Consider the following 25,378-nt stretch of genomic DNA (forward strand, 5'->3'; position numbering starts at 1 on the left):
AATGCTGTGTCTTCTAACACACCACACCGCTCGTCAGACTGCAGCAACACTGCTACAGCCCCACCTGCTGATCACTAAGTAACACTGCAGCTGACTTCATTTCTCTGTGTCAGTATATACAGTACACACACGACCACACGTTAAGGCACAGGGACTCCTGTGGGAAACCCTGCTTATACCCCGTACTCCACCGTTTTCATCCCGATCTCACTGGGCCTTACTGCAATGTACTGTCTTTTAATCATCAACATCATTATTATCATCACTTCTGCAGCACTTTACAGTGCTTTACAGGTAATGAGCATCACCTCCACCACCAGTGTGCAGCCCCACCTGGATGATGCGCCAGTCTGCTCCCCACACACCAGCTCTCAGTGGGGAGGAGAGCAGAGGGATGGAGCCAGTTTAGATTATCAGGGATTATTAAGAGGCCATGATGGGTACATTTGGCCAGGTCTGGGGTTTGAAGGATGGCACTCTTTCACAGTCTAGTGTCCCCCTCACTATACTGGGGCATTAGGACCCACACAGACGCAGGGTGAGCTGCCAGCTGGGAGTTACTGGGTTGTAATAGCTGCTGGTATGTTTTACGCTGATTTCACTGGGATTTACTGCAGTGTCCTGTGTTTTACCACAGTGCTACACCACAATTACCTTCCAGAAACTATAGTGTGCTTTTAGCTTGACTGTGGAACTGTGATGTGCTTTGCTCTAACTGTAAGAACACCTTGGTGTTGTATTTAGTAATCAATCATCTCTCAATTAAAATCTGTTCAATTCAAAGGGCTTTATTGACATGAGTGAGCTGTTCCAGTATTGCTAAAGCACAGCAGCAGACAACACATAGCTACAACAGTTCCTGAACTACTCCGTAAAAAAGAACACGTACAGAACAGAACAACTAGCAGGATACTGAGGAAAGAGCAACTCTGCCTACAGAAATCTCCCTCCCACCCTCTCCCTTTTCTCCTTCTCCTGACCTCTCTGTTTGTGTCTCCTCTCCCCCCTCCCGTCCCTCTCCTTTTCCTATTCCAGTCCCACTCCAGTGCTACTCCAGCCCACTCCCACTCCCACTGCCACAATTCTCTCAGGGTTTTTCCAGCTGGATGTCCGAGCCCCTCAGGTTGGCAACATCCTCATAGGGTCCATGGACTTTGGATCGGGATATGTCATGATACATGGAGCACTCATCCAGATTGAGACCCTGGAGAGAGACAGGAGACTCCTTGAGAAGTGAACACACACAGTAGGACAGGAGACACACTGAGAGAGAGGAGAACACAGAGAATCCCTCAGTAATAAACACACACTGTAGGACAGGAGACAGTGAGAGAGAGGAGATCACAGAGAATCCCCCAGTAATAAACACACACAGCAGGACAGGAGACACAGTGAGAGAGAGGAGAACACAGATAATCCCTCAGTCATAAACACACTGAAGTGTGTGAGAGAACTGAGGCAATAATTTAAATAATGCAGGAGGATATGCAGTAATTATACAGAAAAAATACACAAAAAATCACACCAAAGGCAACATTCTCTATCTGTTCTGTCATTTCATATTCTTCTCACCTCATAGATATTCTCCTCCTCCTCTCTCCTCTTCTTCTTAAAATCCAGGGACTTTTCACTCTGTTGCTTCGCCTTTAGATAAGGAAAGAGACACTAAGTACAACTATAATGATGCTTCAGCACAACACACAGTGACTATTACAGTATCTTCACTGAATACTGTTATAGGACTGTTTCATTACTGAATACTGACTAATATTTCATGTACGGAGCACACTATTATAGTACTGTCTTTATTGACCTCTGACTGTAATCATTTATACATAGATCACAGTGACTATTACAGGGCTGTGTCTATCCTGAACACTGACTGCAGTATTTTCAACATGAAGCACAGTGATTATCACAGGACTGTGTCTTTACTTAGCACTGACTGTAATATTTTATACAGGAAGCACAGTGACTATTACAGGCCTGTGTCTTTACTGAACACTGACTGTAATATGTAACACTTCTGTAACATTTCCTGTTTTATACAGGAAGTATTATGACTATTATGGGACTGTGTATTTACTGAATGCTGACTGTAATATGTTTAAAAAATCACAGCCAAGGTAACTACAATCCTGTCATAGTCACTGTGTTTCATGTATTAAAAGGACTGTGTTTACAGAACATTATGATATTTTATACATGAAGCACAGTGATTATTACATGCCTGTGTTTACTGAACACTGACTAAAATATCTTATATATGTAACAGTGATGATTACAGGACTGTCTTTACTGAACTCAGACTATACTATTTTATAGAGGAAGCACAGTCATCATTACAGGACTGTGTCTTTACTGAACCCTGACTGTAATATTTCACATATGAAACACAGTGACTATTAGAAGATTGCGTCTTTACTAGACACTAGATTGCCCTGTCTTGTATGTGAGTGCAGGGGTCAGTACCTTGCACAGCAGGGCAGTTCCTGGCAATAATACACACAGCATCAGAATCACTGCCTGCAACACAATGAGATGGTTCTTGGTCCTCTCACTGAGGTTGATCAGTTTTTCTGAGGTATCTTGGAGAGGAAATTAGGAGGGAGAGACAGACACCAAGAAGGACAGAGAGGGGAGGTAGAGAGAGGATTAGAAGTCACCATCTAAGTTTATTTTTCAAATAAAATCAGGTTTTTTAAAGATTAAAAGAGTTGGTGTATCAGAGCTTTTCTGTGAGTGTGATTTTCTTTCTGCCTAATACTAGGAGAGAAGGTCTGTGTGTCAGTGAGTCAATGAGAGACTGCGCGAGTCAGTGTGAGAGTGTGGGTCAGTGCGAGACAGTGAGAGAGAGAGTGTGAGTGTGTGAGACAGTGTGTGTCTGCGTGGGACAGTATGGGACAGAGTGTGTCAGTGTGTCAATGAGAGACTGTGCGAGTCAGTGTGAGAGTGTGGGTCAGTGCGAGACAGTGAGAGAGAGTGTGAGTCAGTGTGTGAGACAGTGTGTGTCTGCGTGGGACAGTATGGGACAGAGTGTGTCAGTGTGTCAGTGAGTCAATGAGAGACTGTGCGAGTCAGTGTGAGAGTGTGGGTCAGTGCGAGACAGTGAGAGAGAGTGTGAGTGTGTGAGTCAGTGTGTGAGACAGTGTGTGCCTGCGTGGGACAGTATGGGACAGAGTGTGTCAGTGTGGACAGTGTGGGGGACAGTGTGGACTCACTGTAGATCTTCAGGTAGGTCCCGGGAGAGAGGAGCGGGGTGGACGACGTGTTGTCCCGCAGGGAGCAGCGGTACAGCTGGGTGTCGTCCTCGGTGGCCTGCCGGATGGTCAGCGTGACGCAGGTCCAGTTGCCCTTCCTGTCCTCCGCCCGAGTGACGCGGTCATCCAGGGTGACGTTCCGCTGGCGGCTGGCGGTGCGGTTCCCGGCCCCGGGGGCGAGGCCCTCCCACCGCGCGCTGAGGCCCGCCCGCGCGGACTTGTAGCAGCAGGTGACGGTGGCGGTCTGCAGCCTCTCCACGCGCACGGAGGGGGGCTCGACCTGCAGATCCACCTCGTTGTGCAGGAAAGCGCCCCCTACTGCACACAGAGCTGGGGACACAGAGGGGCCTCCCGTGAGCGCCCATCTCCGCGGGGGGGCGAGGAAGAGGAAGGTGGCAGGAGGAAGGTGATGAAGACGAAGGTGGCAGGAGGAGGAGGGGAGGGCGAGGAAGACGAAGGTGGAAGGAGGAGGGGGAGGGGAGGGCGAGGAAGATGAAGGTGGCAGGAGGAGGAAGGTGATGAAAACATCCTGTTCACTGCAGCTGCTCTGAGCGGAGATGAGGTTCAGTGGAGCAGAACTGAGCATCTAAAAATACTGATACACGCTCACACTAAGATACACACACACCAATACACACACCGAGATACACATACACAATGCACACACCAAGATACACACACAATACACAAACCGAGATACACATACACTTACCGATACACACACACACCGAGATACTGTAGACACATACCCAAATACGCACACTGTGATACAGACACATACCAAGATACACACAAACACTGAGACACAAACACACACTGGGATAAACTAATGCACTGTGAAGATCACACAATGACACAGAGATGAGCAAACACAATAATGAAGAACCAGAGTGAAACACACAGCAATAAACACACCGACACACAATATAGAACATGCTGACAGTAATACACACAACAATGAACACACTGACAGTAATATACACACAGCAATGAGCACACAATAAGGAACACTGACAGTTACACACACACTGACGGTAACAGACACACTGACACACAATAAGGAACACTGACAGTTACACACACACTGACAGTAACACACTGACGGTAACAGACACACTGACACACAATAAGGAACACTGACGGTAACACACACACTGACACACAATAAGGAACACTGACAGTAACACACACACTGCCGGTAACACACACACTGATGGTAACACACTCTTCTCTTCCTCCTCCTTTCTCGTGAGGACTGTCTCGATTGTTACCGATTCCTGATCTACAGAAGTGAGGCCGTTCAGGTCAGGACCACAATCACACACACACACAACCCCAGCCCCGCCGCCATCGCCCCTCTCACCCGCGACGCCCAGCAGTGTGATCCAGCGCGCCATGACCGTGGCTCACGGGCAGAGTGCAGAGTGTGCCTCCTCTGGTCTGGCAGCGCCTCCTCTCTCTCCTCTCCACTCCCCCTCTTCCTCTTCTCTCCTCTCCCCGGGTCAGGAAGGGTGGGCTCTGTGCTCGCCTGTGATCGTCTGCACACAGGAACCCTGCTCCCACACCCAGCTACACACCACTGCACCCCGACACAGCCCAGCCTTCTCACACCACCCACACACAATAACACACACTAACACAGCCCAGCCTTCTCATACTTACACAGACACACAGACACACACCCTCACACACAAAGACACACAGAGCACCACATACACAGTGTTGAAACATTTCTGCGTTTATTATAAAACTGTAACAGGATTACAGCGTACCTCTGTCCTCAGTATACATACAAGAGTGCGCTCCGAAGCGATCACACAGTACAGCCTGCAGCCCAGGGCTGCTCTCTCGCGCTCTATATATATCCCTTTGTATACATACAGGAAATGCATAGATCCGGAGAGCAGAAAGACCTGCAGTTTCACACCTCTGAGATGCAACTCCTAAAAATGAATCATTAAAAGTCTAAGATGCATTATAAAAACAATGGCTGGAACCCGGGCATTTTAGCACAGAAAGCCCAGGGTTCGAGAAGCAGAGAAAAACAGCAGTAAGGTGGAAGAGCAGTGTGTGTGTGGGGGCTGAGTTTGTGCCAGACACAGACACCCAACAACAGACAACAACCACACACAGACACCCAACAACAGACAACAACCACACACAGACACCCAACAACAGACAACAACCACACACAGACACCCAACAGACAAAATAACAGACAACAAACACACACAGACACCCAACAGACACACAATAACAGACAACAAACACACACAGACACCCAACAGACACACAATAACAGACAACAAACACACACAGACACCCAACAGACACCAGACACACACAGCAAGCAGATCCACAGGGAGCCTGACACAGAGGCACACAGAGAGCCCGTGTACAGAACTGGGTTTTGTTTTTCTCCTTCTTAAAGAAACGTTAAAAGACGTGTTGAATGAGCTACGCTGTTAAGAGTGACACACAGGAGAGAGGACGCAGAGCAGAACCGCCATCACTGCTCCTCCCTGTCGACACGTCTCTGGAGAGCAGGCAGGACACACCAACCGCAGAGACAGAAACCGTTACAGGAGAGCTGTCTGCTCGGATCCGCTTCAAGAGCTCTGAACCGGTTTTACAGGCTTGAGCAAAGACAGCTCTGCTCTGTCAGAGTCAGTGAGTCTGATTATAATCCCAGTGAATCACTAATCCAGCTCCCAGTCCAGTCAGACCAGTCCAGCCTGGAGACTCTCAGACTGCTCTGTCAGTGTCAGTGAGTCTGATTATAATCCCAGTGAATCACTAATCCAGCTCCCAGTCCAGTCAGTCCAGTCCAGCCTGGAGAGTCTCAGACTGCTCTGTCAGTGTCAGTGAGTCTGGTTATAATCCCAGTGAATCACTAATCCAGCTCCCAGTCCAGTCAGTCCAGTCCAGCCTGGAAAGACTCAGACTTTATTTAAATGTAAAAATGTATTAAGTTCCAAACTGGTCAAGAATTGATGGAGAAAGAAACACACACAAAAACACTGCTAAAAGTTAATATATAAAATGCATCATAGTTCAATTTACATGGAACATTTTTTGGCAGTTGAAATAATAATTAAAAAAGAACAAAATGGAAGAAAAAATATATAATTTTGGTCCCGTTTTCAACTTTGGAGTTTTAAGTAAATATTTACTAAAAGGAAAAATCCATAATAATGATAAGTCCTGAATAATGTATCAGCAGAAAATATATATACCATTATACCATAATACCATAATACAAAATAGCACTACTACTTAAAAACAGTGATCATGAGAAAAAACAGTCCTGCCTGTGATGGGGACGGTACCGCAGTCAGGCCCCGTCACACAGCACACACAGCATGACGGGACGGTACCGCAGTCAGGCCCCGTCACACAGCACGACGGGACGGTACCGCAGTCAGGCCCTGTGAGACAGCACACACAGCATGACGGGACGGTACCGCAGTCAGGCCCCGTGACACAGCACACACAGCACGACGGGACGGTTCCGCAGTCAGGCCCCGTCACACAGCGAGACAGGACAGCAGTCCAGTCCTGTGACACAGCGAGTGCAGTCAGACCGGTCGATACCGCAGTCAGGCCCTCGGTGTGCGTCAGCTCGTCTGCAGCGTGAGGGCTCCAGGTCCAGGGAGAGTCAAGAGGAGCAACAGGCCACCTGCAGAGCTACCACATCCTTCTCACTGCTAGTCTCCATTCCTCTGTCTGTACCCCTCCAGCCAGCCGGCTCTATCCCTTATCTGATCTTCCTATCCACTGTCCTCTCACTCCTCTGCTACCTCCAGCTCACACCCTCTCTCACCCGTCCCCTCCAACTCCAGCTACAAGCACTGCCCCTGTCCTGCAGCCACGCTGACACGGCAGCCAACATCAGCAATAATAACCATGGTGACCGCAGGCCAGGCCTGAGGCTCCTCCCCCTCCCTTGACAAAGAGCCCCATGCATCACGGGGTGCCACGCCCCCCCCCATACAGACACGCCCCCCAGTACTGGCACTCAGACTCCTCAGATAGCAACACAGGCTGCCGTCACACACCAAAAAGGAAACTGGAATAAATAAAACAACACTACCATTGAAGAAAAAAAAACTGTTTTTGGCTGATTTTAAAAAATAATATTTCCCATTATATATAGAGGTCCATCACTGACTCTAGTCCCTCAGAAAGGTTCCCAAATCTCATGCAGAAAACATTACAAGGTGAGTTTGTTTTGGCCATGTTAGATTTTGGAAATAGCCTGACTTTAAGAGTCTTATCTGTATCTCTGGCACAGATCACAGTGAGACTGGGGCTCCTTTAAAGCTCTCTGCTCCAGACTGCAGGGAGATGAGTATCCTGACTCTATAAGGGCTGTGACTCTACCTGTAACACTGACACAGATCACAGTGAGACTGGGGCTCCTTTAAAGCTCTCTGCTCCAGACTGCAGGGAGATGAGTCTCCTGACTCTATAAGGGCTGTGTCTCTACCTGTAACACTGACATGGGTCACAGTGTGACTGGGGCTCCTTTAAAGCTCTCTGCTCCAGACTAGTGCAGGAAATGGATATTTCATTATCTATAAAATGTCCACTATCTCACTGTTCCAGCATTTGAACCAGGAAAGAGTGGGAAGAAGAGTCTGTGGTGCTGAAAGGTCTGTTATATATTATGATTGTGTCATAAGATACAATCAAGGGAGACATGTGAAGTAAAAACTTGCCTTACATGTGGTAAGGGCTGACATGAACTAGCTAAACATGTTAAAACTCTAAAACACATCGTTCTGCATTCCATACACAGAACAGAAATACAGATAGATTGTACTGTTTTTCACCGGTTTCAGCAGAAGATTTCACAAAAATCCTTAATCCTCCATGCGTGTTGGCATTAACCCAATTAACATGCGAGAACGCCTATGATCCCTGGTCTCCCGATCCAGAAAACCCTTCCCAATATAATGTAATAAGCATTTCCTGCCACCGCAGTGGACACGCCCACTCGCACACAGCACTTTCTCTTTATTGGTCACAGGACTCGTCTTGTACCAACCCCTGTCAATGCCCCGCCCCTTCCCGCCCCCCCCCCTCCCCCTCACAGCAAAGCCCTGGGTTTGACTGGCTCTGGCCACTCTCAATCTTCACAGAGTGGGAGGCCAGGCAGAGAAGCAGAATATTGAAAAGTCTACCCAGAAAGGATGAGTAGAGGGACATAAACTAGCCAGCGGAGTCCAGACATCACTTATCCATCCCCAACCGTAAATCCCCATCAGACAGTCCAGCAACAACAGTGATCTACTGAGAGACAAGGGAGAGGGAGAGAGAAGAAGCCGAAATATTATTGTGATGCTGTCGCCGTACAACTGAATTTTTAGCACACTCATACTCATTACTAATGCTAATAAACCAATTCAGTGATCACTGCTCAGTACAAATGCTCTGTCAGTTCACCTTTGGGTCCAGCAGGGGGCACTGTGGTCTAGGAGAGACTCTGCTGTGAGAAAAAGGCTTTGGACAGACACTTGTGCAGCTTGTGATACTCCTCCTCCAGACCCTGGGAGAGAGAAAGGAAGGGAGCAGGGAGCAGGGATTAGAGAGGGTGGGAAGAGTTCAATAAATTCATAAAGCCAATTCTGAGGGCTGCCTCTAGAGCTCATTCCAGGGCTTGTAGCGATTTCCTCTAGGATCTGTATTGATCTCTCAGTGTTAGGAGTGTCTCTAGGGTCTGCACTGAACTCTCAGTGTTAGGAGTGTCTCTAGGGTCTGTATTGACCTTTCATTGTTAGGAGTGTCTCTAGGGTCTGTATTGACCTTTCAGTGTTAGGGGTGTCTCTAGGGTCTGTATTGACCTTTCAGTGTTAGGGGTGTCTCTAGGGTCTGTATTGATATCTCAGTGTTAGGGGTGTCTCTAGGGTCTGTATTGATATCACAGTGTTAGGGGTGTCTCTAGGGTCTGTATTGATATCTCAGTGTTAGGGGTGCCTCTAGGGTCTGTATTGATATCTCAGTGTTAGGGGTGTCTCTAGGGTCTGTATTGATATCTCAGTGTTAGGGGTGTCTCTAGGGTCTGTATTGATATCTCAGTGTTAGGGGTGTCTCTAGGGTCTGTATTGATATCTCAGTGTTAGGGGTGCCTCTAGAGTCTGTATTGATATCTCAGTGTTAAGGGTGCCTCTAGGGTCTGTGCTGACCTCTCAGTGTTAGGGGTGTCTCTAGGGTCTGTACTGACCTCTCAGTGTTAGGGGTGTCTCTAGGGTCTGTATTGATATCTCAGTGTTAGGGCTGTCTCTAGGGTCTGTATTGATATCTCAGTGTTAGGAGTGCCTCTAGGGTCTGTATTGATATCTCAGTGTTAGGGGTGTCTCTAGGGTCTGTATTGATATCTCAGTGTTAGGGGTGTCTCTAGGGTCTGTATTGATATCTCAGTGTTAGGAGTGCCTCTAGGGTCCATACTAGAGACCCTCAGTCATTCTCTCACCTGCAGCTGTCGCAGCTTTTCCTCCAATAACTTCAAGCTGCGCTCCACCGTGGTCACCTGATCATGTGACAGGAGCAGCGGGGCACTGATGCCACACTCCTCCTGACCCGGCCCGCTGTCGTCCTCGCCTGCCCGCTCTGCTCGTCCCTCCGCGGCGGCGCCCTCTTCTGAGCACAGACAACTGGAATCACTCCCTGGCTGAGCCACTGACACCTTGATACAGTGTGTTTGCTCAGTGACCAGGAACACACCTGGAGACTGGCGGCTGTCAGCGTCACGACGCTCATCTCCTGCCCCTCCACTCTGGTCACTAGGCTCCTCCCCCTCTGGCCCAAGACTGGGGGGATTCTCAGACACAGGTGAGATTTCTGACTGGGGCTCTTCTGACAGGCTGATGCTACGCACAAGCATCCGCTTAAGAGAGTGAACTGAGAGAGAGAGAGAGATCAATACAGACACTCTGACTGGACACTCCAGTACATTAACACTGCACTGAGAGAGAGAGGGGTTAATACAGACACTCTGACTGGACACTCCAGTACATGAACACTGCACTGAGAGAGAGAGGGGTCAATACAGACACACTGACTGGACACTCCAGTACATTAACACTGCACTGAGAGAGAGAGGGGTTAATACAGACACACTGACTGGACACTCCAGTACATGAACACTGCACTGAGAGAGAGAGGGGTTAATACAGACACACTGACTGGACACTCCAGTACATTAACACTGCACTGAGAGAGAGAGGGGTTAATACAGACACTCTGACTGGACACTCCAGTACATGAACACTGCACTGAGAGAGAGAGGGGTCAATACAGACACACTGACTGGACACTCCAGTACATTAACACTGCACTGAGAGAGAGAGGGGTTCATACAGACACACTGACTGGACACTCCAGTACATGAACACTGCACTGAGAGAGAGAGGGGTTAATACAGACACACTGACTGGACACTCCAGTACATTAACACTGCACTGAGAGAGAGAGGGGTTAATACAGAGACACTGACTGGACACTCCAGTACATTAACACTGCACTGGGAGAGAGGGGTTCATACAGACACACTGACTGGACACTCCAGTACATGAACACTGCACTGAGAGAGAGAGGGGTTAATACAGACACACTGACTGGACACTCCAGTACATTAACACTGCACTGAGAGAGAGGGTTAATACAGACACACTGACTGGACACTCCAGTACATGAACACTGCCCTGAGAGAGAGAGGGGTTAATACAGACACACTGACTGGACACTCCAGTACATGAACACTGCACTGAGAGAGAGAGGGGTTAATACAGACACACTGACTGGACACTCCAGTACATGAACACTGCACTGAGAGAGAGAGGGGTTAATACAGACACACTGACTGGACACTCCAGTACATGAACACTGCACTGAGAGAGAGAGGGGTTAATACAGACACACTGACTGGACACTCCAGTACATGAACACTGCACTGAGAGAGAGAGGGGTTAATACAGACACACTGACTGGACACTCCAGTACATTAACACTGCACTGAGAGAGAGAGAGGTTAATACAGACACACTGACTGGACACTCCAGTACATGAACACTGCACTGAGAGAGAGAGGGGTTAATACAGACACACTGACTGGACACTCCAGTACATTAACACTGCACTGAGAGAGAGAGGGGTTAATACAGACACACTGACTGGACACTCCAGTACATTAACACTGCACTGAGAGAGAGAGGGGTTAATACAGACACACAGACTGGACACTCCAGTACATTAACACTGCACTGAGAGAGAGAGGGGTTGATACAGACACACTGACTGGACACTCCAGTACATTAACACTGCACTGAGAGAGAGAGGGGTTCATACAGACACACTGACTGGACACTCCAGTACATTAACACTGCACTGAGAGAGAGAGGGGTTAATACAGACACACTGACTGGACACTCCAGTACATTAACACTGCCCTGAGAGAGAGAGGGGTTAATACAGACACACAGACTGGACACTCCAGTACATTAACACTGCACTGAGAGAGAGAGGGGTTGATACAGACACACTGACTGGACACTCCAGTACATTAACACTGCACTGAGAGAGGAGGACAGAGTGATATACAGTAAGGAGTCTACAGAACCAAAGAATGACGAATCAGTCATTCTACCTTCATCCAGAGCCCCATTGGCTAACTTCTCCTCGGAGGCTTGTCCTAGAGTGATGGGATCAATGCCATTGGCTGCTAGAAGAGATGCCCACGAGGCCCCGCCCCTCCCGTCCAGCAGGCTGTCCTTGTCTCTGTCTGCAAGGAAAAAAGCAACTAGCTAAGATCTCAGCCGACTCTCAGAGAAAGTGAAAATGCGAACACTACTTTACCAGTGTGGCTCAGAACACGTTGATTTCCAATGAAATTCCACCTCCCTCCCTCTTCCCTTCCTCCTATCTCCCTCTCTCATCCCCCTCTCCCACTCCCTCCCTCACCGGTGCTGCTCAGGTGCGCATCCTTCAGTGAGATCGCTCCGTTGTCCGTGGGGCTGAGGGGAGACGGGATATGGCTTTAGAGAGGAAGAGGAGGGGTGAAGATTAGTGAAGACAGCAATGCACGGTCAGCAAGTGTTAAAGGATCTATATCAGCACGTGAGCATCTCAGTGTTAGCGATATAATACTGGGATTGTTTCCAGTAACAGTATCAGTATTAGCACAGTCTCAGCAGGACCACAAGCGCTAGCAGTTCAGTACGGGTGTTAGAAATCGTCTTGCCGTCAGCATCAGTGTCAGAGCTGCAATCAGAAACAGCAGCAGGAACAAAAAATATCGGTATTGAGAAGTAACAGTGTCACAGTATTGGTATCGGTAACATAAACCTTATTAGTATGAGAAACAGAATGAGTATCGGAGTCAGAGTTAGTGTTAGTAACAGAATCAGAGTAACAGAATGTGTGTCAGTATCAGAGTCTGTAACAGAATGAGTGTCAGAGTCTGTAACAGAATGAGTGTCAGAGTCTGTAACAGAATGAGTGTCAGAGTCTGTAACAGAATGAGTGTCAGAGTCTGTAACAGAATGTGTGTCAGTATCAGAGTCTGTAACAGAATGAGTGTCAGAGTCTGTAACAGAATGAGTGTCAGAGTCTGTAACAGAATGAGTGTCAGAGTCTGTAACAGAATGAGTGTCAGAGTCTGTAACAGAATGAGTGTCAGTATCAGAGTCTGTAACAGAATGAGTGTCAGAGTCTGTAACAGAATGAGTGTCAGAGTCTGTAACAGAATGAGTGTCAGAGTCAGAGTCAAAAACACCACATTAGCGCTCACAGGGTGGGGCTCTGTGGGATGTTTCCAGGGGGCACGTAACTCCCGAATCTCTTCCTCTCCACAGGGGCGGCCACAGCTGCCTGCTTCTGATCAGCAGCTGCAGATGTAATCAGCTCTGTCCAGCTGAGGGAGAGAGACAGAGACTGATAAAGACACAGCGTGGCTCCTGTAGAGAGACATACTGAAGACAACAGTGAAATAATAGAGCCCCACCCCTTTCCTGTCCCCCTGTCCCCCCTCCATCCATCTCCCCTCCCTGTCCCCCTGTCCATCCCATCTGTCCCCTGGTCTCTCTGCGAGTGTCCGAGTGCACAGCCAGCCTGCCAGAGAGACCTGAATCTTACTTCTTCATCTCCGACACGGTCTGGGCCACCAGCTCGTAGATCTGAGCCCCACTGTCCCAGGTGAAGATGACGTAGAAGGCCTTGCGGTCTGGGGGACAGAGAGCAGAGGATCAGAAGGGTCAGTCCTCAGGGCAGGAACCTCCTGAGCAGCCGGAGCCCAGATTCAGTGTCCAGGTCAGTTCCAGGGGTCAGTGATGAGGTCAAGGGGTCAGTGCGTCACCGCTGGAGACGTCATCAGGAATGAGCTTCGTCACAGGTAAGCCCCAGTGGTCTCACTTGGGGTCAGTCCTAGATGTTCTGGGGAAGTTTTCACCTCTTCCCCAGAACATCTAGGAGGGGTCAGGAGTCACTGTCAAGGTCAGTACTAGTTAGTACAATGCCCAGTATCAGGGTCAGCTGAGGGATTAGTTCTGGTCAGTGTTTGGTCAGTAGTAGAGCTAGTTGGTGGTCAGTGTTGGGGACAGTAGTAGGGTTGTTGATGGTCAGTGTTAGGGTCAATAGTGGGGTTAATTGGTGGTGAGTGTTGGGGACAGTAGTGGGTTTTGTTGTTGGTCAGTGTTGGGGTTTACAGTTCAGGTTGTTAAGGTCAGGGTCAGGAGGGTTACTGGTCAGCCACAGGGTCCTCACCAGTAGCCACATCCCGGAGGAAGACAGAGCCCAGTTTGATGATGGGACTGAGCATCTGCTTCCCCTCCTGGACTCCAGTGGTGCTCTTGCTCTGACATTTCAGGACCATCTTGTCATCCTGCTTCTGCAGCAGCACCAGGATATCAGTGAGAAGCAGCGCCTGGACATCTGGAAACAGAGAGAGAGAGGGGTTAATACAGACACACTGACTGGACACTCCAGTACATTAACACTGTACTGAGAGAGAGGGGTTAATACAGACACACTGACTGGACACTCCAGTACATTAACACTGCACTGAGAGAGAGAGGGGTTAATACAGACACACTGACTGGACGTTATGTTTACTAACCTATGGCCTTCTCCTTTGTGACTCTCCAGGTCAGAGGTCCTTCAAAGATCATCCGTCGCTGGGTCAGATCAAGATTCTAAGCAAGAGTGGACACAGCGATGAAGACAGAAGTGTATTTGACAAAACAGAAGAGCTACAAGATTTATACTGAAGACAAGCAACACCTCAGTCCTTTGCTCTCTTACCTTGAACTCTGCCATAAGTTCATTTGAGGGCTTCAGTCCCGACACATCTAACCTGCGCTGGTAATCCTTCAGACTCTGAGAAACACAAGCAATATCATGATGTGGTTGATGATGTTCAGCATCACCATCATTATCACGGTCATTATCATCATGATCACAACCATCTGGTATCACCATCAGAACTGTAGAGTAACTGTAGAGACACTCAGTCCAGCTCCTCTGTATCTTCACACTAACACTCCTTCATCATCATCAGAGCTGTAGAGTCACTGTAGAGACACTCAGTCCAGCTCCTCTGTATCTTCACACTAACATTCCTTCATCATCATCAGAGCTGTAGAGTAACTGTAGAGACACTCAGTCCAGCTCATCTGTATCTTCACACTAACACTCCTTCATCATCATCAGAGCTGTAGAGTCACTGTAGAGACACTCAGTCCAGCTCATCTGTATCTTCACACTAACACTCCTTCAAAATCAGAGCTGTAACGTCATATTCTCTTGTAGTTCACATCACTTTCTTCGACTCAAACTTTTCCACTTTTCTTACCAGCAGGTTCTCCATGTTCTTCACTTCATCGTTGACATGATTCAGAATCTTTTTACAGCAATCTGCTGCCTGCTGGATACGGTTTTTCTCTGCTTCATCATCTGTGAGAGAGAGGGGTTAATACAGACATACTGACTGGACACTCCAGTACATTAACACTGCACTGAGAGAGAGAGGGGTTAATACAGACACACTGACTGGACACTCCAGTACATTAACACTGCACTGAGAGAGAGAGGGGTTCATACAGACACACTGACTGGACACTCCAGTACATTAACACTGCACTGAGAGAGAGAGGGGTTAATACAGACACACTGACTGGACACTCCAGTACATGAACACTGCCCTGAGAGAGACGCAGACTGACCAGTGCTCTTGGCAATGTTCTCCAGCAGCAGGGGATACTTAGTCAATCTCTGCATCTCAATGGGGATGATGTCCTTCAGCTGGAGACGTCGACACTGTGGTTTACTCTCTGCCTCCTGAGAGTCAGAAATAGACTGTTACCTGTGCTCAGGTGTGCCAGCGAGGGATACCTGTGCTCAGGTGTGTCAGAGGGAGGCTCACCTGTATGAAAGTGTTGAACTTGGGGTCCTTCTTCTGCCGGCCCTTAATGAAGTCCAGCGCGTAAGACTGATGACTGCAGAACCGGGCCGAGAGCTTCTGGAACCACTCCCCCTCAGCTCCACTGAACTGTCAGGCCAAACGCAGGCCCGAGGAAAACGGGTTTAAATGAAGGTTTTCATCACTGGCGTCACTGGCGACTGCTCTAGGAGCTGCCACCTCTAGTGGTGAAACTGTGAAATCAGCTAGAGTGGACCATGGACATTGTGAAGAAATTCCTTAAAGTTGACAAGTAATATTAGCGACTTTAATCAGTACAAGTTAAACCAATCAACTGTGCCTCTGTGTTTCGACCTGTAAAATAACGATTCTGGAATTCGCCACAGCCCGTGCGGCCCCTACCCGGCTCAGCAGGGTCTGCCCTATGGCCTTGACGATGAAGCTGCTCTCCTGCCGCAGCCTCTTCAGGCTCTCATAGAAGGAATCTGCAGGGGCAGAGAGAGGAGGTGAACTAGAGAGGCAGGGCGGACCTCTGAAGACACGGAGTGAGGCCAGCTCAGGACACACGAATACAAACACCGCAGGCTGCTACAGATAGTGGCCGTGAACACTTCTAGACATGTAGACAACAAAGACTCCACTACAGAAATGTATGTACTGTAGGTTCCTATAGAGACAGGAGACACCAGAACAGAGATGTGTGCACTATACGCTCCTACAGATACAGTGCAGACAAAAGGGATTATGCACTATAGACTACTATAGAATAGAGTAGACTCCATAAGCATATACCACTCTAGAGTAGATATATGCAGTATAAACTCCTACAGAGATAGTGCAGTCTCCAGTGCAGAGCACTACACACTGTCAACTTGTACATAAACAGTGAAGACTCTATTCTGCTATTCTATTGCAACAGTACAATTTGGATCACGGCTCTGATCACGACACTGCAGAGCCCGGAGTGGATCAGACTGCTGTCCAGGGGCCGAAGCTCACTCACAGTGCATCTCGATGATCTCGTCCAGGTTGGGGAAGATGGCCTCCAGCTCCGTCGAGGTCATGATGGACTCGCGCTCCATGGGCCGGGCGAAGACGTTCTGCAGCACGGTCAGCATCCGGACGTGGGCGTGCTCCGTCAGGAACAGCTCTGAGAGGGAGAGCCCAGGGCCGCTGAAAGACCGTGTCCATCGTTCTCCCTGTCCCCATCCCGCCCCACCCTGCCCTCTCTCCCACCTCCCCCTGCAGTTCTCCTTCCTTCTCTCACCATTGATGACCTCCTGCCTCTTGGTCTCCCTCTTGTTCAGGGTCCTCGATGTCTCCGGCGGGATGCACTCTCTCCAGTTGGGGGGGTCCTGCTCCAGCTCGGCTGTGCGGGGCTCGCACTCCTCCGCTGGCGCGCTGACAGGGCCCGGCTGGGGCTGGTCTGCTTGCACCGCAACGCTGTCCGAGCTACCCAAGGGGAGAGAGAAACTAACCTCACAGGCCTGTGTGTTTACCGGACACTATAACAGTTTATACATGGATCACAGTGACTATTCCTGAACACTGACTGTGATCTTTTATACACGAAGAACTGTGACTATTACAGGACTGTGTCTTTACTGAACACTGACTGCAATATCTTATACACGAAGAACTGTGACTATTACAGGACTGTGTCTTTACTGAACACTGACTGTAATATCTTATACATGAACCACAGTGACTACTACAGGACAGTGCCTTTGCTGAACACCGACAGCAATATCTTATACATGAACCACAGTGACTACTACAGGACAGTGCCTTTACTGAACACTGACTGTAATAGTTTATACATGAACACAGTTCCAGGTTTGTCTTTACTGTGGAGTGTTTCTCTGTTCCTCTCCCTGCCCACTCTCTCCCCACCACTCCCTAGCGCTAGCTGTCCCTCCCTCGCGCCGTGACATACGAGGCTGCATGTCTGTGGTTGGGGGGGTGGCTGGTGGCCGGAGAAGGGGGGCCGGTGGCCGTGCCGGCCGTCTGCAGGTCCACGTCGCTGCGGGAGCGATTCTGCTTCGCCCGAGACGAGCCGCGATGGGACCGGCGGCGCTCCACACACAGGCTCTCGCTGCGGCCCAGCTTTATTCCTCCCGCCCTGCAGGAGAGGGGCGGAGAGAGGGAGGGAGACAGGCGGAGGAGGAGAGGCACAGCATGAGAAAGAGAGGAGAGAGAGGATGGGATGAGAAAGAGAGAGAGTGGAGAAGGGACGGGGGGGGAGGTGGAGAGATGGGGAAAGAAACAGAGGGAGAGAGGGATATGGCGGAATGAAGGGTGGGAGAAGGAGGTGAAGATTGAGGGGAATGAGGGGAAGGATAGAGGAGAATGTAAACAGAATATGGAGCAGAAGAAGACAAAGAGGTGGCGAGAGAGACGGAGAGACTAGGAGTTCCAGTAGCTGCTGCCCTATTGTACCCGGGTCAGTCAAAAGAGAGCTAACATCCCGATTTCCTGCAGTCCGATTTGCAGGACCCTTTAGGCTTCGTAACGGGGCTCTATATTTCAGTATACAGAGGAAATCCACCAACCTCTACTGCTGTAGAACGGATTCATGCGTTTCCTGTATAATTGCATTGGCAATAATAAGATCCCATCTTCACTGGATGGTGGACATTATTACCAGTGAACGTGATGCTTTATTCATGAAGCACAGTGACTATTACACTAATGGGTCTTTACTGAACACTGACTGTAATATTTTATACAGGAAGCACAATGAATATTACAGGACTGTGTCTTTACTGAACGCTAATATTTTATGCATGAAGCACAGCGATTATTACAGGACTGTGTCTTTACTGAACACTGACTGTAATGTTTTATACATGAAGCATAGCCCTTATTACAGGACTGTATCATTACTGAATTCCGACTGCAATATTTTATATATGAAGCACAGTTCCTGTTAGAGGACTATCTCATTACAGAACACAGTAATATTTCATAACCGCGAGTTCACTGTTGAATTCCGGAGAGCGATACTTAGCCATGCAGTGAGTGTGTGTAGGTGTGTGATTGTTAGTAGGTGAGTGTCAGTATGTGCCAGGCCCCAGGGATCAACAGCCGTCCACAGTCACCGGAAGACACCCACCTTGGTTTCTTCCTGTGAAAAACACACGAGCCCACGAGTTAATCACGGCGTGCCCCCAGTGAGCAGCGGTTCACAAGCACACAGCGCTGTGCGTACCCTCGGCGCCACTCCACGCAGTGAAGCAGCGGCACGGAAAGCAGGCTGGGACACGAGGACAGGCCGGCGAGCCGCGCAACACGACAACGGAGATCAGCGCTACACAAGGACGCGACACGCACAACACAGCGGGGACAGACACAGACCGAGGCCGCCGACGAAGCTTTGCGTAGTGTAGTCCCTTCACAAACTCCCAGGCTGACCCAGGGGACATAAGCACAGGCTGTTAGATTCTGGCAGAAACTCCGATTGTATAACCCTATATACTGTAAACGCGTCTATTCATCTCGATCTGGAACTGTACACACACGTCTTCCAGTATGGACCGTAGCCCTGTGAGCTCCTAACGGTAGAGTAACAGTTGGTCATGTCATCAGTGAGCTGGCTATACAGCTGCAACAGCGATGCTGCAGTACTGACCTATGACATCAATGGGTGCAGAAAAGCCTGATCATTTAGAAATTGTTTTTCTAATAAATCTGGACGAGCCCCTTATTTCTGTTCTGTTTTGGAGAAAGCAGGTGTGCGTTTTTCCTGTGGGAATGACCTCACACAGGGAAGAAAGGAGAAAAGGAAGCCGCTCGATCCTGAGGAGCAGCATGTCTCTCACTGACAGCACTGCCTACACAAAACACCCAGCTGTCCTCCTGGTCTAACAGGACTGGACCTGAACCACCGGACCAGCTGTCCTCCTGGTGTAACAGGACTGGACCTGAACCACCGGACCAGCTGTCCTCCTGGTGTAACAGGACTGGACCTGAACCACTGGACCAGCTGTCCTCCTGGTGTAACAGGACTGGACCTGAACCACCGGACCGGCTGTCCTCCTGGTGTAACTGCATATTAACCGAACACGGGCAAGTTAGCCACACAAACTGTTAAACACAAAGACATACAGCATATACAGTATTTGTGAAGTGCTAAATGCAGTACTTGTATGTTGTGGGCCAGTATCTAAGTACATCGTGATCTAAGCACCTACTAACAGAGAGAGAGAGACAGACAGACAGGCGAGAGAGACAGACAGGCAAGAGAGAGAGAGGGGGGAGGCGGGAGGGGGCGGGGTTTAGAGAGAAGTGGGCGGGCCCAGAACAGTGGGATCCTCCTCCGGGTGTCCACGGCGACGGCGGCAGCAGCAGCAGCGGCGGCGGCAGCGACAAGGGCAGCGGGCGCACAGCGGGATCCCCCTCCGCCCCCCTTCCCAGCCACCACAGACTGGGGGTCCCTGCAGCCAGAGAACCTGGGACCCTCTCCACCACACAAGGGGACAAGCCACACCCCCCCAGGGCACCCACAAACACGCGCGCTCGGGGGTCTTTCTACCTGTGCACCTGTCTGTCACTCACTCACTGCCTGCCTGCCCACTCACTTCTCTGTTTCAGCACTCTCCTCAGACGGGGTGTCGCAGGGAGGGGGTGCATCTGGAGCACAAGAGCCCCCCCTCGCCCCTGGGGACTGGTCTGCACTGTCGCTGAGAGACTGGGAGTCAGAGCGTCCACTGGAGGCAGCTGAGAGAGAGAGGGGTTAATACAGACACGGACTGGACACTCCAGTACATTAACACTGCACTGAGAGAGAGAGGGGTTAATACAGACACACTGACTGGACACTCCAGTACATTAACACTGCACTGAGAGAGAGGGGTTAATACAGACACACTGACTGGACACTCCAGTACATTAACACTGCACTGAGAGAGAGAGGGGTTAATACAGACACACTGACTGGACACTCCAGTACATTAACACTGCACTGAGAGAGAGGGGTTAATACAGACACACTGACTGGACACTCCAGTACATTAACACTGCACTGAGAGAGAGAGAGGGGTTAATACAGACACACTGACTGGACACTCCAGTACATTAACGCTGCACTGAGAGAGAGAGGGGTTAATACAGACACGGACTGGACACTCCAGTACATTAACACTGCACTGAGAGAGAGAGGGGTTAATACAGACACACTGACTGGACACTCCAGTACATTAACACTGCACTGAGAGAGAGAGGGGTTAATACAGACACACTGACTGGACACTCCAGTACATTAACGCTGCACTGAGAGAGAGAGGGGTTAATACAGACACACTGACTGGACACTCCAGTACATTAACACTGCACTGAGAGAGAGAGGGGTTAATACAGACACACTGACTGGACACTCCAGTACATTAACACTGCACTGAGAGAGAGAGGGGTTCATACAGACACACTGAATGGACACTCCAGTACATTAACACTGCACTGAGAGAGAGGGGTTCATACAGACACACTGACTGGACACTCCAGGACATGAACACTGCACTGAGAGAGAGAGGGGTTAATACAGACACACTGACTGGACACTCCAGTACATTAACACTGCACTGAGAGAGAGAGGGGTTAATACAGACACACTGACTGGACACTCCAGTACATTAACACTGCACTGAGAGAGAGGGGTTAATACAGACACACTGACTGGACACTCCAGTACATTAACACTGCACTGAGAGAGAGAGGGGTTAATACAGACACACTGACTGGACACTCCAGTACATTAACACTGCACTGAGAGAGAGGGGCTAATACAGACACACTGACTGGACACTCCAGTACATGAACACTGCACTGAGAGAGAGAGGGGTTAATACAGACACACTGACTGGACACTCCAGTACATTAACACTGCACTGAGAGAGAGAGGGGTTCATACAGACACACTGACTGGACACTCCAGTACATTAACACTGCACTGAGAGAGAGGGGGGTTAATGCAGACACACTGACTGGACACTCCAGTACATTAACACTGCACTGAGAGAGAGAGGGGTTCATACAGACACACTGACTGGTTCCAGTTCTAACCGGTGTCGCTGTGTGTGGAGTCTGGACTGTTGGTCACGCTGATGGTGACCTGTGACCCCTCGCTTGTATCGGGCACCACAGTCAGGCTGCAGCTCCCAGGTTTCCGGGTGGAAGAGGTGGGGGGGTCAGCAGAGGGTCGGCCGTTAGACTTGTGGGACGTCTTGTCGCCTGAGGACAGAGAGGCAGCTGCTCGTGAGAATGGCAGGCGATGGCCGAGTGTGGGCACACCCCGCGGTGCTGCAGTCGCTGCGTCGTTCGGACAGAGAGGAGAGAGCAGGCAGGGGGTGATGGGAGGAGGCCTGGGTGTCTGATGAAGAGATGGGTTAGTCAGGGACAGGGGTGGGGGCAGACTCCTTCCACAGCACAGCCATGAGCACAGGCCACTCTCAGGGGACACTGGACCTCTCTGTCTGTCTCTGTCTGCAGGACAGTCCTGTCTGTCTCTCGATCTGTCTGCAAGACAGTCCTGTCTGTCTGCCTGTCTGTGGGACAGTCCAGTCTGTCTGTCTCTCTCTGTCTACAGGACAGTAGGACAGTCCTGTCTATCTATAGGACAGTCCTGTCTGTCTCTCTGTCTGTCTACAGGACAGTAGGACAGTCCTGTGTCTCTCTGTCTCTCTTTGCTGTAGTAAAGTCACAGTCAAGCAGCTCTAGGCCTCAGCCAGCCTGTATTTAGTGTTGATCGAGGACAGATGAGGGGACGAGGACGCACTGTGGCAGGAGGAGGAACACGACCCGAAAACGAGAACAGGAAACAGACAGCGACGATCAGCCCCATGCACCACTCGCCCCACTCCCCACCCTTTCCGATTGGTACATGCCAGCATGCAGAGGGTTTAGATTAGTGGGGAAGGGACCATGTCATGAATACGGGGGGGGGGGGGGGGGGGGGATCTAAGGTACCTTCACTGTCCGTTTTAGACGGTCTGCTTTCAACATCTGCAACAAGAAAGCAGACAGGGCAAGAGATTGTGGGTGTTTTGAAAGATCCAGTTGTCAATGTGAACAGCACCAGCAGGAGCAGCAGGGCTGCGGTCTGTGACTTGGCCCGGCCCTGTGGCCGCTGGCGATACGTACTGCCTCCCCCGATCCAGCTCGACGTCTCCCTCAGGAGGTTGGACAGGATCTTGTGCTTCGAGGAGGGCTCGTCAGGCTTCTTCGGCTGGGGGAGAGATGGAGGGCATCACTTCACCTGGCTGTCTGCGTGTCTCTGAGCGTCTCACAGTGTGTCTCTGAGAGTCTCACAGTGTGTCTCACAGTGTGTCTCTGAGAGTCTCACAGTGTGTCTCACAGTGTGTCTCACAGTGTGTCTCTGAGAGTCTCACAGTGTGTCTCACAGTGTGTCTCACAGTGTGTCTCACAGTGTGTCTCTGAGAGTCTCACAGTGTGTCTCACAGTGTGTCTCTGAGAGTCTCACAGTGTGTCTCTGAGCGTCTCACAGTGTCTCACAGTGTGTCTCTGAGAGTCTCACAGTGTGTCTCACAGTGTGTCTCTGAGAGTCTCACAGTGTGTCTCACAGTGTGTCTCTGAGAGTCTCACAGTGTGTCTCACAGTGTGTCTCACAGTGTGTCTCTGAGAGTCTCACAGTGTGTCTCACAGTGTGTCTCTGAGAGTCTCACAGTGTGTCTCACAGTGTGTCTCTGAGCGTCTCACAGTGTGTCTCACAGTGTGTCTCACAGTGTGTCTCTGAGCGTCTCACAGTGTGTCTCACAGTGTGTCTCTGAGAGTCTCACAGTGTGTCTCACAGTGTGTCTCTGAGAGTCTCACAGTGTGTCTCACAGTGTGTCTCTGAGAGTCTCACAGTGTGTCTCACAGTGTGTCTCTGAGAGTCTCACAGTGTGTCTCACAGTGTGTCTCTGAGCGTCTCACAGTGTGTCTCTGAGCGTCTCACAGTGTGTCTCACAGTGTGTCTCACAGTGTGTCTCACAGTGTGTCTCACAGTGTGTCTCTGAGAGTCTCACAGTGTGTCTCACAGTGTGTCTCTGAGAGTCTCACAGTGTGTCTCACAGTGTGTCTCTGAGAGTCTCACAGTGTGTCTCACAGTGTGTCTCACAGTGTGTCTCACAGTGTGTCTCACAGTGTGTCTCTGAGAGTCTCACAGTGTGTCTCACAGTGTGTCTCACAGTGTGTCTCACAGTGTGCCTCTGAGCGTCTCACAGTGTCTCTCAGTGTGTCTCAGAGCGTCTCACAGTGTGCCTCAGAGCGTCTCTCAGTGTCTCTCAGCGTGCCTCTGAGCGTCTCACAGTGTGTCTCACAGTGTGTCTCACAGTGTGTCAGCGTGTGAGAATTAACAGTGTGTCAGAGTGTCAGTCAGGGGCGACAGCTGCACTGGATCACAGATCCGGCTCTGACCTTCTTCTTGAAGAAGAGTCGGGATTTCTTGCTGTCGGAGGACTTGGTCCTGACACCCAGGTGCTTCATGTAGGAGACAACAGCAGTAAACATGGCCGTGCTGCAGAGGGGCAGAGGGAGGGACACCCAGAGAGAGAGAGAGACAGGGAACATGATGTCGGAGAAAAGGATGACCTCATTGCTGGAACAAACATATCCCAGCTGTCCCTGGGGATCTTTTTACACACAACACCAGCACATTAATGAACCAGTGCATTTACAGGACACAGGGCTCCTATTCAGACAGTCTTTCATTGAAGGACCCCAGTGTAAGAGCCCTTTGTCTTCATACAAGTAGTGATGTCATGCTGGGGTCCTAGGATTGCCTGGGGACATCTAGCTTGGCGCCTGAATGAAAGTGACGTATGTTTAGCTCAGATTTCAAAGAACTAAGACAAAGACATCTGAGATCCACAGGATGTAAGTTAGGCTTCTGTGCTGTGTTTCAGTAACACAGTATTCACCAGTGTATATACGGGTATGCCTAAACAGAAGTCATGACTTACCATCTCTCTTCATCGGGGCAAATCGTTGGACTGCAAAAGAGCAAAACAGAAAAGTCAGGGATAGAGAGAGACACAATTCCATCACAGCCCGGCAAGACAGCAGCCCTAGAGGCACACACAGGGAGAACACACAGACACTTGAGCAGAGAGAGGGACAGACAAGTGCAGGTTTTGACAGAGATGAAGACTGAAACTAAAATTGTACAGAGATGTCAAACTGTGATCCCCTCTACTGCAGATCACACTACAACAGCCTGGCTCAGCTGTATCTGCACATTAACACTCCTTCATCATCATCAGAGCTGTAGAATAACTGTCGAGACACTCAGTCCAGCTCATCTGTATCTTCACACTGACACTCCTTCATCATCATCAGAGCTGGAGAGTAACTGTAGAGACACTCAGTCCAGCTCCTCTGCATCTTCACACTAACACTCCTTCATCATCATCAGAGCTGTAGAGTCACTGTAGAGACACTCAGTCCAGCTCATCTGTATCTTCACACTGACACTCCTTCATCATCATCAGAGCTGGAGAGTCACTGTAGAGACACTCAGTCCAGCTCCTCTGTATCTTCACACTGACACTCCTTCATCATCATCAGAGCTGGAGAGTCACTGTAGAGACACTCAGTCCAGCTCATCTGTATCTTCACACTGACACTCCTTCATCATCATCAGAGCTGTAGAGTCACTGTAGAGACACTCAGTCCAGCTCCTCTGTATCTTCACACTAACACTCCTTCA

The 25,378-nt window shown here is 49.8% G+C and overlaps 2 protein-coding genes across 9 annotated transcripts in view; both read right to left on the reverse strand.

Moving 5' to 3' along the window:
* Positions 1-768: 768 nt before the first annotated feature.
* Positions 769-4,778, reverse strand: cd79a (CD79a molecule, immunoglobulin-associated alpha). 2 transcript variants are annotated; one of them, XM_088621329.1, is made up of 5 exons: positions 4,624-4,778; positions 3,222-3,590; positions 2,473-2,588; positions 1,573-1,623; positions 769-1,204 (listed from the first exon to the last, which is right to left on the reverse strand). In XM_088621329.1, exons 1-5 carry the CDS (start codon positions 4,655-4,657, stop codon positions 1,088-1,090), a joined length of 687 nt encoding a protein of 228 aa, XP_088477455.1. In that variant the 5' UTR covers positions 4,658-4,778; the 3' UTR covers positions 769-1,087. The 2 variants fall into 2 exon arrangements, with proteins under 2 accessions (XP_088477455.1, XP_088477453.1); XM_088621327.1 differs by having other exon boundaries at positions 1,573-1,644.
* Positions 4,779-4,977: 199 nt separating this feature from the next.
* arhgef1 (Rho guanine nucleotide exchange factor 1) overlaps positions 4,978-25,378 on the reverse strand; it is a 34,783-nt gene continuing 14,382 nt past the window's right edge. Inside the window, exons 9-32 of one of the 7 annotated variants that reach the window (XM_088621206.1) lie at positions 24,633-24,662; positions 24,088-24,187; positions 22,813-22,897; positions 22,639-22,674; positions 21,736-21,903; positions 20,256-20,394; positions 17,612-17,797; positions 16,943-17,127; positions 16,679-16,825; positions 16,078-16,160; positions 15,679-15,804; positions 15,479-15,593; positions 15,109-15,209; positions 14,559-14,633; positions 14,374-14,449; positions 14,022-14,189; positions 13,395-13,482; positions 13,051-13,173; positions 12,222-12,295; positions 11,908-12,042; positions 9,987-10,163; positions 9,736-9,899; positions 8,709-8,811; positions 4,978-8,552 (exon numbers count right to left, since the gene is read on the reverse strand). In XM_088621206.1, coding sequence (XP_088477332.1) covers positions 8,737-8,811; positions 9,736-9,899; positions 9,987-10,163; positions 11,908-12,042; positions 12,222-12,295; positions 13,051-13,173; positions 13,395-13,482; positions 14,022-14,189; positions 14,374-14,449; positions 14,559-14,633; positions 15,109-15,209; positions 15,479-15,593; positions 15,679-15,804; positions 16,078-16,160; positions 16,679-16,825; positions 16,943-17,127; positions 17,612-17,797; positions 20,256-20,394; positions 21,736-21,903; positions 22,639-22,674; positions 22,813-22,897; positions 24,088-24,187; positions 24,633-24,662 — 2,656 coding nt within the window. In that variant the 3' untranslated portion in view covers positions 4,978-8,552; positions 8,709-8,736. Of the gene's footprint in view, positions 8,556-8,708; positions 8,812-9,735; positions 10,164-11,907; positions 12,043-12,221; positions 12,296-13,050; positions 13,174-13,394; positions 13,483-14,021; positions 14,190-14,373; positions 14,450-14,558; positions 14,634-15,108; positions 15,210-15,478; positions 15,594-15,678; positions 15,805-16,077; positions 16,161-16,678; positions 16,826-16,942; positions 17,128-17,611; positions 17,798-20,255; positions 20,395-21,735; positions 21,904-22,638; positions 22,675-22,812; positions 22,898-24,087; positions 24,188-24,632; positions 24,663-25,378 lie in introns of all 7 variants that reach the window. The other 6 variants (XM_088621207.1, XM_088621205.1, XM_088621204.1 and 3 more) reach the window with 6 other exon arrangements.

This window comes from Lepisosteus platostomus, chromosome 26 (genome assembly GCF_059453375.1).
Source record: "Lepisosteus platostomus isolate fLepPlt1 chromosome 26, fLepPlt1.hap1, whole genome shotgun sequence".
Classification (NCBI taxonomy): domain Eukaryota; kingdom Metazoa; phylum Chordata; class Actinopteri; order Semionotiformes; family Lepisosteidae; genus Lepisosteus; species Lepisosteus platostomus.